This window comes from Vanessa tameamea, chromosome 25 (genome assembly GCF_037043105.1).
Source record: "Vanessa tameamea isolate UH-Manoa-2023 chromosome 25, ilVanTame1 primary haplotype, whole genome shotgun sequence".
Taxonomy (NCBI): domain Eukaryota; kingdom Metazoa; phylum Arthropoda; class Insecta; order Lepidoptera; family Nymphalidae; genus Vanessa; species Vanessa tameamea.
Genome location: NC_087333.1, coordinates 5121722 through 5136674, shown reverse-complemented (window position 1 = coordinate 5136674; position 14953 = coordinate 5121722). Strand labels below are relative to the sequence as shown.

The following is a 14953-nucleotide window of genomic DNA, read 5'->3' as shown; positions in this document are numbered from 1 at the left end:
AGAATAGCTGAACAAAATTGCATAATGAAATCTAAATGTCTTATACGTCTGGGAGTGTCGTTTTTTCCAATAGAATTTTTCTCTAAAGCGTATACGAGCGGTTTATGATCGGTATACACTGTTAAAGATCTCCCTTCGATGAGATACATAAAATGATTTATAGCCAAGTATATAGCTAGTAATTCGCAGTCAAATGTGCTGTATTTCTGCTGAGCGTCGCTTAGTTTAGTGGAAAAGAAACCTAATGGTCTCCAACTATCGCCTTCTTTCTGCTGGAGAACTGCCCCGGCACATGTGTTGGAACAATCTGTCATCAGTGCAATAGGCGCGTCGGCCGATGGAAAAGACAGTCACTGCCTGTGACAAGCTTTGTTTACTTAGTTCAAAGGCTTTGATACTTTCTTGCGTCCATGGTATCAAGGTCTTGTCTTTTTTCTTAGCATTAACTAAAAAAACATTAAGCTTGGCATGAATTTCAGCTGCTTTAGGCAGATGTCTTCTGTAGAAGTTTATCATACCAAGAAACCGACGTAATTCGTCAACGGTTTTTGGTCTTGGAAAATTAGTGATGGCTGTTACTTGTTTTTCTAAGGGTCGCAATCCCTCTTTAGAAACACGAAAACCCAAAAAATCTAATTCCTGTTTTCCGAATTCGCATTTGGCTAAATTTATTGTTATTCCGAAACTATTCAGGCGCTCGAAAACCTTTCTTAGGTGTTTCTTGTGTTCGGATGCACTCGTTGATGCGATAATGACGTCATCAATATATTATTTTATTTTTTTTGAGCTAAGTATTGCTTCGTACTGCACGAACCACAGGCGTGGTTGGTCATTCCAAAACTCAGGAATTCTCGATGAAACAGTCACTGTTGCCAACTCTGCTTCAGGTTGCTCTTTTGGTTGAGTGGTCATTGTACTCAGTCTCGCGTAGTCGGGGTCACCAATTATTGCTGGGCTGATGTTGAGGATAATGAAAGTCACTAACTGGTTCACATATAATCCAAGTCCCGTAATACAACGTCGTTTAAAAATCTTTGGAACGTTTGGCCAGCATTTCTTAAGCCGAATGTCATTTTTGTAAATTCGTACAGGCCGAACGGGGTCGTAATAGCAGTTTTTGCAATATCATCCTCAGCTACGCTTATATTATGGTATGCGCGTTGCAAATCTATGCGTGAAAAAGTGTTTTGTTCTGACAACACATACGTACAGTCTTGTATCCGTGGAATGGGATATCTATCTGGAGTAGTGATAGAGTTGAATCGACGGTAGTCTCCACATGGTCTAATATCGCCGTTTTTCTTACTAACCACATGTAATGGGCTTGCCCAGCAACTTTTAGAAGGTCTACATATTCCCATTTCCTGCATTCGTTGAAATTCCTCTTTTACACGCTTATACATATGTGGTGGCAGTGGTCTAGGTCGAGCGTAGACCGGGGGACCCGTCGTTTCAATGTGATGGACTACACAGTGCCGTGGCGTATCTTTAAAACTCATAAGTTTTGTGATGTCCGGAAATTCTGCGAGTAACTCACTGTATTCACTAGAACTGTCTATTGTCCTAATTGAACACTGTCTACTATACGTCACTTGAGCTATCGAATGTAAATTTGTCACTGAGTCTATAAGTTTTTTTCGGTGTACGTCGACCAAAAGTTTATGGTGATTCATGAAGTCTGCACCCAGGATCGGTTGTTTAACTTCAGCGTGAACGAAAGACCATCGATAAGGCCGTCGTAGTTTTAAGTCTAAGGTTAAAGTTTTTGTGCCATATGTCCTTATTTTACTACCGTTGGCCGCGTACAGTTTATAATCACTACACTCAACATTAGAATATGGTTTTTTTGTTATGGGTAGCACTGATATATTTGCTCCCGTAGCTATTAAAAAACGAAGTCCACTATTATTATCTCTAACACATAGGCGGTTAACTGGAATGATGGCGCATGTCTCCGCCTGCGAATGCGCCTGTTCTAGTTTCCCGAACGTTGTTCATCCTTTTTCCACGCACACGGCTCAACACATTTCCTCGCTCTATTGCGAAATTTATAATGATAATAACAAAGTCGGTCTGGAGTGTCCGGCGACCGTTGAATTGTACTCCGTCCCCTTGAAATGGATCGTCTAGGATTATATTTTCTATTAAAGTTTCTCACGTAATTTCGGTCCCTATCCATGTTTCGTAACTTCATACTTAATTTAGCTATTTCAGCCATAATTAACAATTCATCGTTGTTATTGTTATTACTCGATGAGGCGTGCACTCCGGCTACTTGTAAGGGTTCCGAAATCTCCATGACCCTGTCTGCAATTGCCGCAAGGTTACCTAAATCCTTAACCTCGGTAACAGCGAGCACAGCACGAACTGATGATGGGAGGTGTCCCTGCCACATAATCCGTAGTGTCAGGCATTTTGTCTCGAGCCAACTCTTTCATACGACGCAAAAGCTGTGAAGGCTTTGAGTCACCCAATTCCATTTCGTTTATGAGTTTATGAAATTGCCTTAGCTCAGATTCCTCGTATACGGCTAGCAAACGATTTTTCAGGGCTCCATATTTATTAGTTTCTGGCGGTTTAAGGAGAATGTCGCTAACTTCCTGGACAACGCCTTTGCCAAGTTTCGTGACTACAAGGTTGAATTTGGCCTCGTCGCTTATTTTTTTTGAGCTAAGTATTGCTTCGCACTGCACGAACCACAGGCGTGGTTGGTCATTCCAAAACTCAGGAATTCTCGATGAAACAGTCACTGTTTCCAACTCTGCTTCAGGTTGCTCTTTTGGTTGAGTGGTCATTGTACTCAGTCTCGCGTAGTCGGGGTCACCAATTATTGCTGGGCTGATGTTGAGGATAATGAAAGTCACTAACTGGTTCACGATTTATTAACGAGACGGTACAATTATACGGACTGTGACGCACTGTTTTACATATGCAATGTTTCGACTTTTATACATGATATCAAAGAGTAAGAGATATACAGATGTGAAACATTTTAGTCATAGAACATGTGAGCTTTATCAATTGTTTACTTTAATACATATGTGCATATACGGCACAGATTTAAGACGTTTTAAACTTATCCTTACTTCTCGTGTTCATAAAATGATTATCACCGATTCTATCAAAGTAATCAATTATATGGTGAATATACATAACGTTGTTGTAAATAGACTCTGACGCAACTATTACTATTTCGTCGGCGTTTTGTTAAAAATTCCAAAATTATAAACACCCCGTACCGATCTGTTTTGTAAAATGAATACATATACAATATTTTAAATGAATACATTTACAATATTTACTTTTGGGTAACGCTACAGCGTTACCCAAAAGTAATATAACAAGATAATACAAGAAAATGAACCTATTATTATTATATAATTACTAGATATTAAATAAATTATCATTAATACCTTTAACATAGAAAGATAGTTCATTAGTATATACTAGAAATAAAAAATAACCTAAAATTGATCCTAGAGGAACACCTATTTGTGCCTTTAGCATAGATTTAAAAAAGGTATATCACATTTGACATAAAACAAAATCTTTCTTACAAGCATTGATGTTAAAATTTTAAACACAATTCAATTCTAAGACAAATAAACAGAATCTCACATTCTTTTCAAAATGAGCTATTTAATGAACCACCTTTCAACTCATTTGGCTGTAGCTGTAGTGACGCTGAATTCTGATGAATACACATCAAAATTCTCAGTTGTAACCGAACTAGGTTATAAAGAAGATAACAACTTGAAAACACAATTTAGACACCCGTTACAATTCCACAAATGTTTGCTTAATAATTGATCCATGTCATATACTCAACGTCAACTTCATGTATGTTCGCTCACAGATCGGACAGCTCGACCGGGCTTGGTTGTTTTTTGCTGTCGTTTTAGCTTCCGCTTTTCTGCAAAAGCTTCAGTTGCTGTTCGACAGCTGCCTATTGAGAGGAAATTTGGCACTACTGAAAGGGGAAGGTAGATTTGCAAATTGTTTCTCCAAGTACCGTCCTATATACCAGCTGGAAGAGGCTGGCAAACATTTGACTATAGAATCGATTATGCACATTTGATATCTGTCAAACTAGGTAAGTTGGCGATAAATATAAAATACCGAAAATGTTTTTAACACTATTTTATTATGCTATCTGTAGTCGTCAGTGGCTACTTACGTAACAGCTTCTTTTCATGCAGATAGAAATATTAGACTTTAGGCAAATATACTAGGGAAAAGATGTACTACAAAGCAGAAGATAGTAATTTTGCAAGTCATTTCTGTGATTTTTTTACGAAAAATCGCATATCACATACCTATGATCTGCAAGAGCCTTCTGTATAGTGTTTCTTAAATTGGATGCTCTTTGGTGGCACAAATACGCCTGACTCACGTATTTGCGTTGATGACACAAATGTAGCAGAAAATAGAATTTCATATTTTTTGGGAGGATATCTTTTACCTCTGCGACTCTTTTCACGCTCGTACATTCTCCTTTATTAAATATTAGTTGTGAAGACGGACAACCGGGCAACCAGATCAAAAGTGGTCATCATCGCCCAAAGGTCGTTCCGAAAGAAATATTAATACCATTCCTTACAACATCAATGTGTCACCAACCTTAGGGGCTATAACATGTTATGTTCCTTGGGCCTGTAGTTACTCTGACACGCTCACCCATCAAAGCGGAATACAACAATACCGAATATTGCTATTTGGCGATAGTGAGCGCTGATTAATACATATTCTGGTGGATATGGACGCGAGATTTCATATGAAAACACACGTTATACATCATAACATAAAAGTGTTTTTAGTAATACTAGGTTAGTAATAAATAAGTTAGAATAAATACGATGATGATGATACAATTCGAAATGCGATGATCGAGTCCACATTCAACTTATGCAAGTAATGATCAGTCATGGTCGTTGGTGTAAATCCTTGTGTAAAATAGAGCGCGAAGCGATGATTATGTGACCTTGTGAAGCCAACCTGAACCAGGGGCGTGAATCAGGACATCGTCCAGCACACGGCGAGGCAAAGCCTGGTCCGTGAACGCAGACGAGACCTCTCCTTGTGAGCAGTTGCTTCGGCAATGCTATACAGGAAATTGGTGTATAGGGCTGTATTTCCTTTTTCACAGAAGACGGTTGTGATCGGAAAGGAGAAGGCGAAATGGGACTGAGAAACTGCCAAGCGTCAATTCGACCGTCCCACAGCCAATGTACAGGACTTAAAAGATGGGACGTGACCCTGGGTCCATGGACGCGTGTGATAGGCGTCTCGCGTGTTTTGTTTAAACGGCCCTGAGAAGGGACCTGGATCTGTAGCTAGAATGGTCTCGTACTGCCATACGTGCCAGCGAGGAGTACGAAGGTTGAGATTACTTTTATCCCTGTAGGAGCAATGGTTGCGTATATTGAAACAATCGCGCAGTTTCTCAGTTCCGTGTGGAGGGTGGTCATCGCTGGGGTTAGATGGGGAGGGGTTTTAGTGAGTAAGAATCCCAATAACCCAGTTCTTCCGTTTCCGGGATCCAGATATCCACCGAAAATAAAAAAGATAACTATAACCGTCAAGATCAAGGGGAGAGGCAAGATAGATCAGTTACTCTTATTTTAATCTGCTTATAAAATAACTTTAAAAATATGTGTATACGTACTACAATCTAAATAAATAAATGTACAAAACCATCACTCCCTTATTTTTAAATTTAATGTTGTCGAATAAGTGCTTAAGCGGGGTAGAATCTATATCTGTGCCACCTCAAACACCCTCACCCCAGGAATCTGCTAACCACGCCCATAATCGATAAATCCGCGATGTGACAATACCTGTTTTGCGTCATAACAACAAAATAATTACAATACTGTTCATATTATCATTGAATTCTGACAATCATTATTGTAGAATTATCTCTTGCATGTACTATAATTTTATCTACTTGATTATGATAATAGTCCAGTTCAGACCGGTTGAAACCGTTCTGGAATGTACCGCTGCATGTTGCGCTGTCGCGTCTCACTGCGCAAGGCTAAACAAGTCTCTACGGATTTTCAGAAACGTATTCAACCAAGGCCGCTGTTTCAATCTGTACAATAAAAAACCTGACGTCGTTTTGTCGGTTCACTGTAATCATTTTCACAGACATATTAAACATTAGTAAGTATAATAAACTATAATTTGAGTGCTTTTTAAGTCATTGTTAATGATGAGTCAATTAATAACCTTGATATCCTGAGAAGTTGAACAGCACCCTTTAAATAATAATATAAAACCAATTCGTGGTGGACTACGCACTAATTTATTATTATTATATTATCATTATAATATAATACACTATAAATCGTGGTACGTATATGTCAAGCGTAAAGCGAATACTTACAGTATTTTTGGCATTCTTTATATTATTATTGTATCAACTCATTAAAATGAACAGACACATACACTCATAAAATACAGACACACAAAATCCGAATACATTTACAAATATGCATGTTATAACATTCTTTGTTTACTTAATTCTCATATGCATTAAAAATAATATAATTGTTTCCAAAGATTAGATTATGTTTTATTTCATCAACTCATATCCGGTATTAATAAATAAAAATAACAACTTAATAAAGTAACTATAAATAAAAGATGATAAAAATCGCAATAAAAGTATTCTATCACAAGCAACAAATGTATGGTATGCATAATTAAGCGAGAAGTAGCTTTCCGCTTGCTGATAATATTATGCGCAGTCGATATCTTAGTATTATTATTCCCAACAGTCAACGCTCTGTTTCTGTACCTGAGCCGAGCAAGCGAGGTCAATATCAAACGAATCCAAACTTATACAAGTTATACGACCCGTTCCGAATGTTTGTGCCCTACGTCGGCGTCGGCTGAAGTCGTCGTAAGTGGCGCCGCAAATAGGTTGCACAGAAAGAGATAGATATATCTTATTTTCAGGGGTATGACAAAGATAGAAAAACAGGCACATACCTAAAATATGCCAGGCAGCCAATACTGGCACTGCGTCATATTGGCAATGGCATCTGTGTCTGTTCTGTGCCTGCTCGCCTATGAGTGAACGGAACAGAATTTCACATGCTCAGCCTAGATAGCTGCGGAGTGCGGTCGATCGAAACGACATCGGCCTGAGGCTCAACTCACTAAAAATAGTTGCGATTTGAATTATAATAGTAATTTGCATAATTTAATTGAAATTGTTTTACAAAAAACTTTTTATTATTAACCCGCCTTTATTATATTAACACGTGATTTGTGCTTATTTGTTATTAGTGAATCGGTAGTCTGTTGTCCCTTGGCGTTTATTTAGCCGGCCATTTTCTATTTTCGTATCGAAGTAAGACCCAGTGACTGATCACTGAAGTTCGATAAAAACTGGATTGTCCTAAATGTTATGTTAACTCTAAGACAGTTGTGAGTGAAAACCGGTAACAAAATATTATTGTGTTTTGATTATTTATTATTACTGTGACATTTGTGTTTTGTGATCGTAAAATTATGAACAAGACGCATTATTTTCGTAGGAGTTGTTAGTTCATTAAATTTATTAAATCTTTGGATTATTGTTACATTAAATTGGACAATGAACGTGAGTATATTCGATAGTTTCGTTATTTTGTTTTATTTGTCATAGCATGTCATATTCGTAGTTGTTTTATTGTATAGTTATGAAAGTACATATTAAATTTTCAATGTTCATTTGTGTACAAATCATTGACTTTCTATTGAATTATTCGTTATATTATATGTACGTTGAGTATTACAATAGGGTTTAACAATTAAATTTAATACTAACTAACGTATAAAACCTATAAAAGTTATGTTTGCTTATGTCCCGCGAATCTGAGTTTCAGTTTACTAACAATGTAACAAGTATGTCAAATGATTTGTTTTAATTTGTTTCTTTTATTAACACAAACTAACTAGTTTACTATTTTATTACTTCACATTGGATTTTCATTAAAATTTGCTTTGATTGCAGCAACTTATGTAGGTTATTAATTTTTTTTTTAACTCGTTAAGACCACTTGTTTTCAGGTTAATCATGACAACAAAGATTGAACCTGATTTCCCTTCATCGCCACCAAACGATGAATCAGGTGTGTTTTTATTTTAAATTACAATTCTATTTAATTTAATTTTTTTATAATTTATATATTGTACTTTACAAATAAATGATTCAATCGTAATATGTACATTACTAGATTGTAGATAAAATTATCTGTCAATACTTTATTTGTTCTGTAATTATATATTGTTTCATATAATAATGTACAAGACGTAGCTCAAACTATTAAAAAAAAAAAAAGAAACTATGAATCATACAAAGTCGGTGCAATGTCTCACATAAGATTAGAATCCGTCACATAGGCTTATATTAACTTATTTTTAAATCAAAAATTTCAAACAGACAATACTAAAAACTTTAATTCAATTGCATAATTATATAGCTACAATGAAAGATAAGAGTACATATCATTTCATTCATGAATATTGATAGTATATTAATACAATCCTAATTTATTAATTAAATAGCCTTTGTCAAATTTTGTATCAAACTTTACTGTTTGTTTTTTTTCGTATAATGTTAATTTAGAAACAGTATTATTTTTACTTAATGATAACTTCAATACCAGCTATATTCAATAAATACTACACGGTAATTAAACTAGAATTCTAGTGGATGTTGTTTGTCTTATTGTCCGTCTGAAAGCACATCTATATGCAGCCTTATATGAATTAACAGTATTTTACATTCAATTTATTAGGCAAATGTAGTCTAGATTCAGTAAAACATATTATATGTTTATAAATATAAAAATAATCTATGCGTCCAAAATTTGTTATCTTACAAATTATTACCTATATTCAATTAGACATGCAAAGATGTGCAATATCATATGAATAAGAGAATAAAAACAATGGATTACCATTTCAAAAAGTAAAAAAAGATTAGATTTGATTATGTTTCGCTTTAAGCAGATAAATAATTTAAAAAAAAATTGAACTATTTTGTTGGTTACTCATAACAATATGATCTACAGATAAAGATATTGATTTGGTAACAACCGATAATATTCAATATATTAGCCAGTAATTATATGTAATGTTAAATAGAATACATTTTTTAGTAATGCCTGAAACATTACACGAAGACTTTATCGCAACAGAAAACATGTTTTGTTTCCTTTTTATATTTAGTTATCTTTAAAAATAAATCAGGTTGTTAATTAATGATTTTTTAAAACTATTTTTGTGATAAAACATAATTAGGCATTGTTTTGCACTGTTTTACAGCACCTTTCCATCACAGTTTAATTTTGCCCCCTAAAAAACAAACTAAAAGCTACAATAACACTTTCAAAGTATATAAGGATAATATATGAAGTTATTATTTAATCAGCTATTCATAGAAGCAATATTAGTCAAAACAAAACAGGGATGTACATTACTGATAAAATATTAAGTTTCTTGTTATAATCTTTTAAATATCTATTATTTATATTTTTTTTATACTTCTGTAATATTAGCAAGTAACTAGTACTAATTGAATATTTTTGCTACTAAAGAAATATTTAAAAACTTAATTTATGTAGATTATTTGAATAATTTTATACAAACAAAAGCATGATTATTTTTCGTTTTTATCATTCTTCTTTATAAGTTTTTTGTCTATATTATTTTTTTTTATAAAAAAAAATCTTGAAATAGACACAAACTAATTATAAGATAGATTCTTATGTTATCATAATGAAGTTATGATTAATTGTATTTCATTACATTTTTATTTGTAACATTTTTGTTAGATATGTGTGGTTTTACCTTAGGCTCGTTATATACATACATATTAAAATATCAACTTTGACTAAAGATCAAAATGTCGTAAATATGTAAAATTGAGCATTACACCATTTCGTCTAGATTGTTAAGTCAGATGATGATGTTACTTTCTTGAAATATAACAAGTAACATGCTTCAGGTATTACTATTCAAAATAAAATGCATTTGTTATCAGCACCAGTTTGATTATGAGGTTATTAAGTAAAACACTCATTTTAAGTACGAACTTACTTAACAACATAATAAGTAATTAGCATTGTACCGTAAAAAAACGTGTTTTAATACTAATGTAGTATTTTCATTGAAAATTAAAATGTTATTTTCTTATTATTCTAGATGGAGAAGAACAAGAAATAGAACAAAACTATCAAGAAGAAGTGGAAACGAAGAAACCTGAAACAAATGTTGCAAGTTTGCTGGCGCGACTCCAATCATCTGGCGCTCTAATAAAAAAACCAAAACAGGAGTATCGCTGCTTCACTTGTGATACAGATTTCTCAGATTGGGAGGAGTTGGAGAATCATCTTATAAAGCACGTGTCACTGCCCTCGGTGGTAATAGACAAGCTGCCGTCCGACGAGGAAGATCTGCCGCATTCGGGTGATGAGAATTGGTCAGATGATGAAGATGTTCCTGCCCCACCAAAACCTAATGCGCCTAAAGCGCCCCAAAAGATAGACATATCTCAAATATTAAAGAAGACGGGAATTTCATTGAAAAAACAAAGTGATAATAGTGCAAAAAGTTCAGATTCAGCTTTGAATAAATTAAGTGGCTTGGGTTTTACGATAACAAAAAATTCAACTCCAATAAAAAAAGAAAAACCCGATCATGATACTGAAAAAACTAGTGATGTGATGCAAAAATTGGGTAAGCTTGGAGGTATTAAACTCAAACTAAAGTCAGATGGGAATAACACAAATTCATTTAAAGTTGTAAATGGTCTTAAAGACTTTAAGGCTTCTGACGATGAAGATGAAGGTAGCGGAAATGACGACGACAAAGATGATCAAGAGTATGACGATGAAAATGATAAATCTGGAGAAAATGAAGGTTCTGGAGGCGAACATGACTCTGACGATCAACAAAGTCACAACAATAGTAATAGATCTGATAGCAGTGATTCTGATAAGGATAAAAGAATAATTCCTAATTTACCTAAAGGCATTCAAGGGAAATTAATAACACCAAAAAAAGAACCTGTTAGTACTCCTACTAAAGTAGCACCGGTTAAAATTCAACAGGAAGAAAGTCTAAAAGTGAAGCCACCAAATAGACCTGCTATCAAACAAACACCTAAAAGGGGACCTAGTGTTCCCATAGCAGTTAAAGAGCCTCCTAAAATAAGTGAAGCTATTGTATCAAGACGACCGTCTGATAATGTTACAATAGAAAGGAAAGAATCTATCGATCGGACAGAGAATGTGGTAGTAAAACAAGAGCTGCCTGAAACTCCAAGTGGTGAAACACAAAATAACTTACCCTTATTCACAGGTCAAATTAAATCGGAAAGATCGTCACCACCTTTATCAGAAAGAACGACACCCATTTTGGCACGCATTAAATCTGAACCAGAAGGTCCATCATTGGGTGTTGTATCCGATCCAAGTAACCAAAACACTCAAAATACTAAAAACATAACTTCTCTACTTCCAGTGACAAAAACTGAGGATGTTATAACTGTAATTGAGATTAATGGAGATTCAAATGACGAAGATGATGACTGTTGTGTTGTATCGACTACTCCGGCTCCCGATATCAAGCCAATTGTACCTAAAATTGAAAATCCACCACCTGCTTTTTCTACGACACCTCTTACATCTTATGCATCGCCACAATCGTCTTACAACTCGACTACGCCATTGCCGTCTCGGTTATCATCAGCACCATCTACAGAAAAGCAACATAACTTCAATTGGAACGCTCCAGATAGTAAACCGCCATTAGATATGCTTGAAAAAAGTGCAGATGATATTTTTGAAAGTCTTCTATCAACGTCCACAAAAAAGGAAAATATGTCGTCTTTATCAGATGCGAGTGAATATGTATCTTTAGATACGTTAGGTCCTCAACATTCGTGTGACATTTGCAATACTCGGTTCACTGATATATCACTTCTAGAAGAACATAAAAGGGTGACAGGACATTCTAAAAGCCTCGTTGCTCCGTCCTCATCTTCACTGTTACCGTATAATCATTCCTCGAATATTCTTTCAAGCTTACTCCCAGTCAAACAATTAGCAGAACAAGTCGGGAAACTTTCAACCATAGGTAATAGTGGTCCAGGATTTACTCACCAACAGAATGTTATGATTAATATACAAGCATATCCTGGTGCGGGAGGTGTTATGGTTCCACCGCAATATAATGCATATAATTCTGGACAAAATATTCATGGAGGCTATCCTCAAACATCTAGCAATATGTATGGTGCTCCAGGTCAACCTATGTCAATGCCAAATCAATATCAAGGACCAAATTATATGAATCAAGGGTATGGGCAATATCAAACGCCAATGTCGAAATCTTATCCAGGACCCATGCCTCCGAATTCTCATTATTCGATGGCTTCTTCTCCATATTCCACAACATCACCTTTACAAAGCATGCAACAAAGTGTTTATGGACAATCACCCGGTGGTATAATGAATCCTCCCGGTTCTATGGGTCCACCTGGCTCGTCACCTAGTCATTCCTACGCATCTGCATCAAGTCCTGGTGGAGGTATTAAACAACAACCAGGAAGTGGCATTAAAATACAAAATATACAAACTTTTCCTCCTGCACAAGGTCCTGGTGGTCAACCGATTACGTGTGGTCCAGAGTTAGGCCCAGGACAAATGGCGCCTCCGGGTCAGACGATGGCTGGGCAAATAACTGGGGGTACACCGATACGAATGGCAGCCGGTGCAAGTATAGCTGGTCCACGGCCGCGATTACCTACAGTTAGAGGACAGAGACCTACAATACGGCCAGGAATCCAAGTACATGGGCAAGTTCGTGGTGGTAAAGTCGGCCCACGAATGCCATTAAAGAGGCCGGGTGCGGTAGTGGGCGGGCCAGGACAAAAGCGAAGAACTGATATGTTGCTGCCTGGTAAACATGATAATGAAGATTGCCAAGTGATGGCAATGCAGAAACAGCGCGAGGGCCTTCCTATGATACAGAGTGTGCAGGGTGCGAAAGATAAATTGAATCTTGGCAGCCAAATATCAATAACGAAAAAGACTGTTAATAATGAGGCGAACGCTATGGCGAATGTTCTTGCATCACGAGGAATAAGTGTTAAACAAAAACAAAAAAGTAGGTCACCTACGCCTGAACGTCCTTTGCCTCATATTCCTAATTTAGGAGCGGGAGTTAGTATAAAGCATACATCCAAATCTAGCAAATTCTCAATACCTGAGGCGAAGATCGGAGGTGGAATGTATGCTTGTAAAATATGTAAGAAAATGTTTATGAATCATAATTCATTACAAGTTCACATGTCGAATGCACACCCCCAAAGTAAAATACCTGTTTTTAAATGTGACGAGTGTCCTGCCTCCTATCCAAAATCTTTGCAATTGCAGCATCATAAAAGGGTATTCCACAATGTTACAGGACCTAATAGAGAACTGGGTTTGCCTGTAGTTGATCTCTCACAAGAAGATAATTTAAAGAGATTGAGTAATTTAGGAATATATAGTTTTATACCGTTGGCAAATCGTGAGCAGGCTAATGGATGTTTTGGTATACCCGTGATATCAGTGCACAACATGCAAAATGGTCTGACATCAAGTTTACAGGCACTCGGAGCGGATGGTTTATTAAGCCTAGGGCCGCTCAAACCTTTGCCTAACTCGTAAAGTGATCGATATTTTTTCGGTGTGTCAGAGAAATGTTGAACATTCTGTGAATTTTATTAATATTATTTTTGTCACCCATAACATTTTGTATAACAAACGTATTGTTTACTCGCATGTAAAAATTCTCAAAATAAAAAGGGCACAAATAACTTTTTTTTTTAGAGCTTTAAAATTTAAATATTTTTCACTTGACAACTTTGTGTTTTGAAATGTCTTGCAGTACATGGATGGTTATAATAGTAAGAATAGAGTAATTGACAAACTAAACTATTAAATATAAAGTATTCTATTCCAATAATGAAGTCTTGTAATATAAACAATGTTTTTGTAGTACTTGACGGATCTAAATTTATCATCTTAAAGTATGTTCTAATAATGTTACTTAATCGATCATTTATATTTAATATTAGTTTAGATATTTCTTTTATAAAGAGAATATTGTTTATAAAATAAGGTGCCTATATTGGAATGGCGTCGAGCAATGTGTTTTTTGTCAACTTGTAAATATAATATATAGAAAAGAATAACATATGTGATTCGTTTTTTTTTTTCAAGTAAAAATTCCTTGGAATTATTTTTCAAAGGCATGTCCTTTGAATATTTCTAAATTTATTTTGTATGAATACTATAAACATAAGTATATTATACTTGTACTATCTATTATTGTAACATATTTTATAAGATCGTAGAATTTTTCTCATTGTAAATTAATCATTAAATAAATATTGAAATACTTAATTGTAAGGAATTACAGATCTTATGTTTATGTTATAATTATAAGTTCAACTGTGTAGCAGCTATCTTTTAGTAGAAATATTGACCGTTGATATATATTTTTATATTACGAGCCCTCCAAAAAACTTATAAACGTGATTAGAAAAAGTATTTTGTTTGCATATTATTGTGTTATTTTTTATTACACATGACTCACATGAGCCTATTTTTTATAGTCTTCTTTAGTGCGTTAAAAATACAATCTAAGGTTAACAATTTTTATTGACTTATATATTAAGAAAAAATGCTTCTACAATACTAAGAATATTAATAAATAATATAGCTTTGTATATAGGCGCACGTCGGTGCAAATAGCAATATATGAAAGGGAAGAGATATTTTTGCGTTAAATGTACGAGAAATGAATGTTTTATGTTAATTATTTAATTTAAACAAAAGAGGTTCTATTAGGAAACATCATTCAGATGAAGACTACAAGATTTATGAATAAAAAAATTTTAATCGAA

The 14953-nt window shown here is 34.9% G+C and overlaps 1 protein-coding gene and 1 long non-coding RNA gene across 2 annotated transcripts in view; one reads left to right on the top strand and one right to left on the bottom strand.

Annotated features, from left to right (window-relative positions):
* Positions 1-7386, bottom strand: part of LOC135194130 (uncharacterized) — a 26916-nt gene extending 19530 nt beyond the window's left edge. Inside the window, exons 1-2 of the long non-coding RNA XR_010309664.1 lie at positions 7251-7386; positions 6997-7166 (exon numbers count right to left, since the gene is read on the bottom strand). This is a non-coding gene — a long non-coding RNA (uncharacterized LOC135194130). The remainder of the gene's footprint in view (positions 1-6996; positions 7167-7250) is intronic.
* LOC113396634 (uncharacterized) lies at positions 7112-14953 on the top strand. The gene is made up of 3 exons (XM_026634644.2): positions 7112-7612; positions 8062-8123; positions 10201-14953. The coding sequence occupies exons 2-3, from the start codon at positions 8069-8071 to the stop codon at positions 13710-13712; spliced, it is 3567 nt and encodes a 1188-aa protein (XP_026490429.2). The 5' UTR covers positions 7112-7612; positions 8062-8068; the 3' UTR covers positions 13713-14953.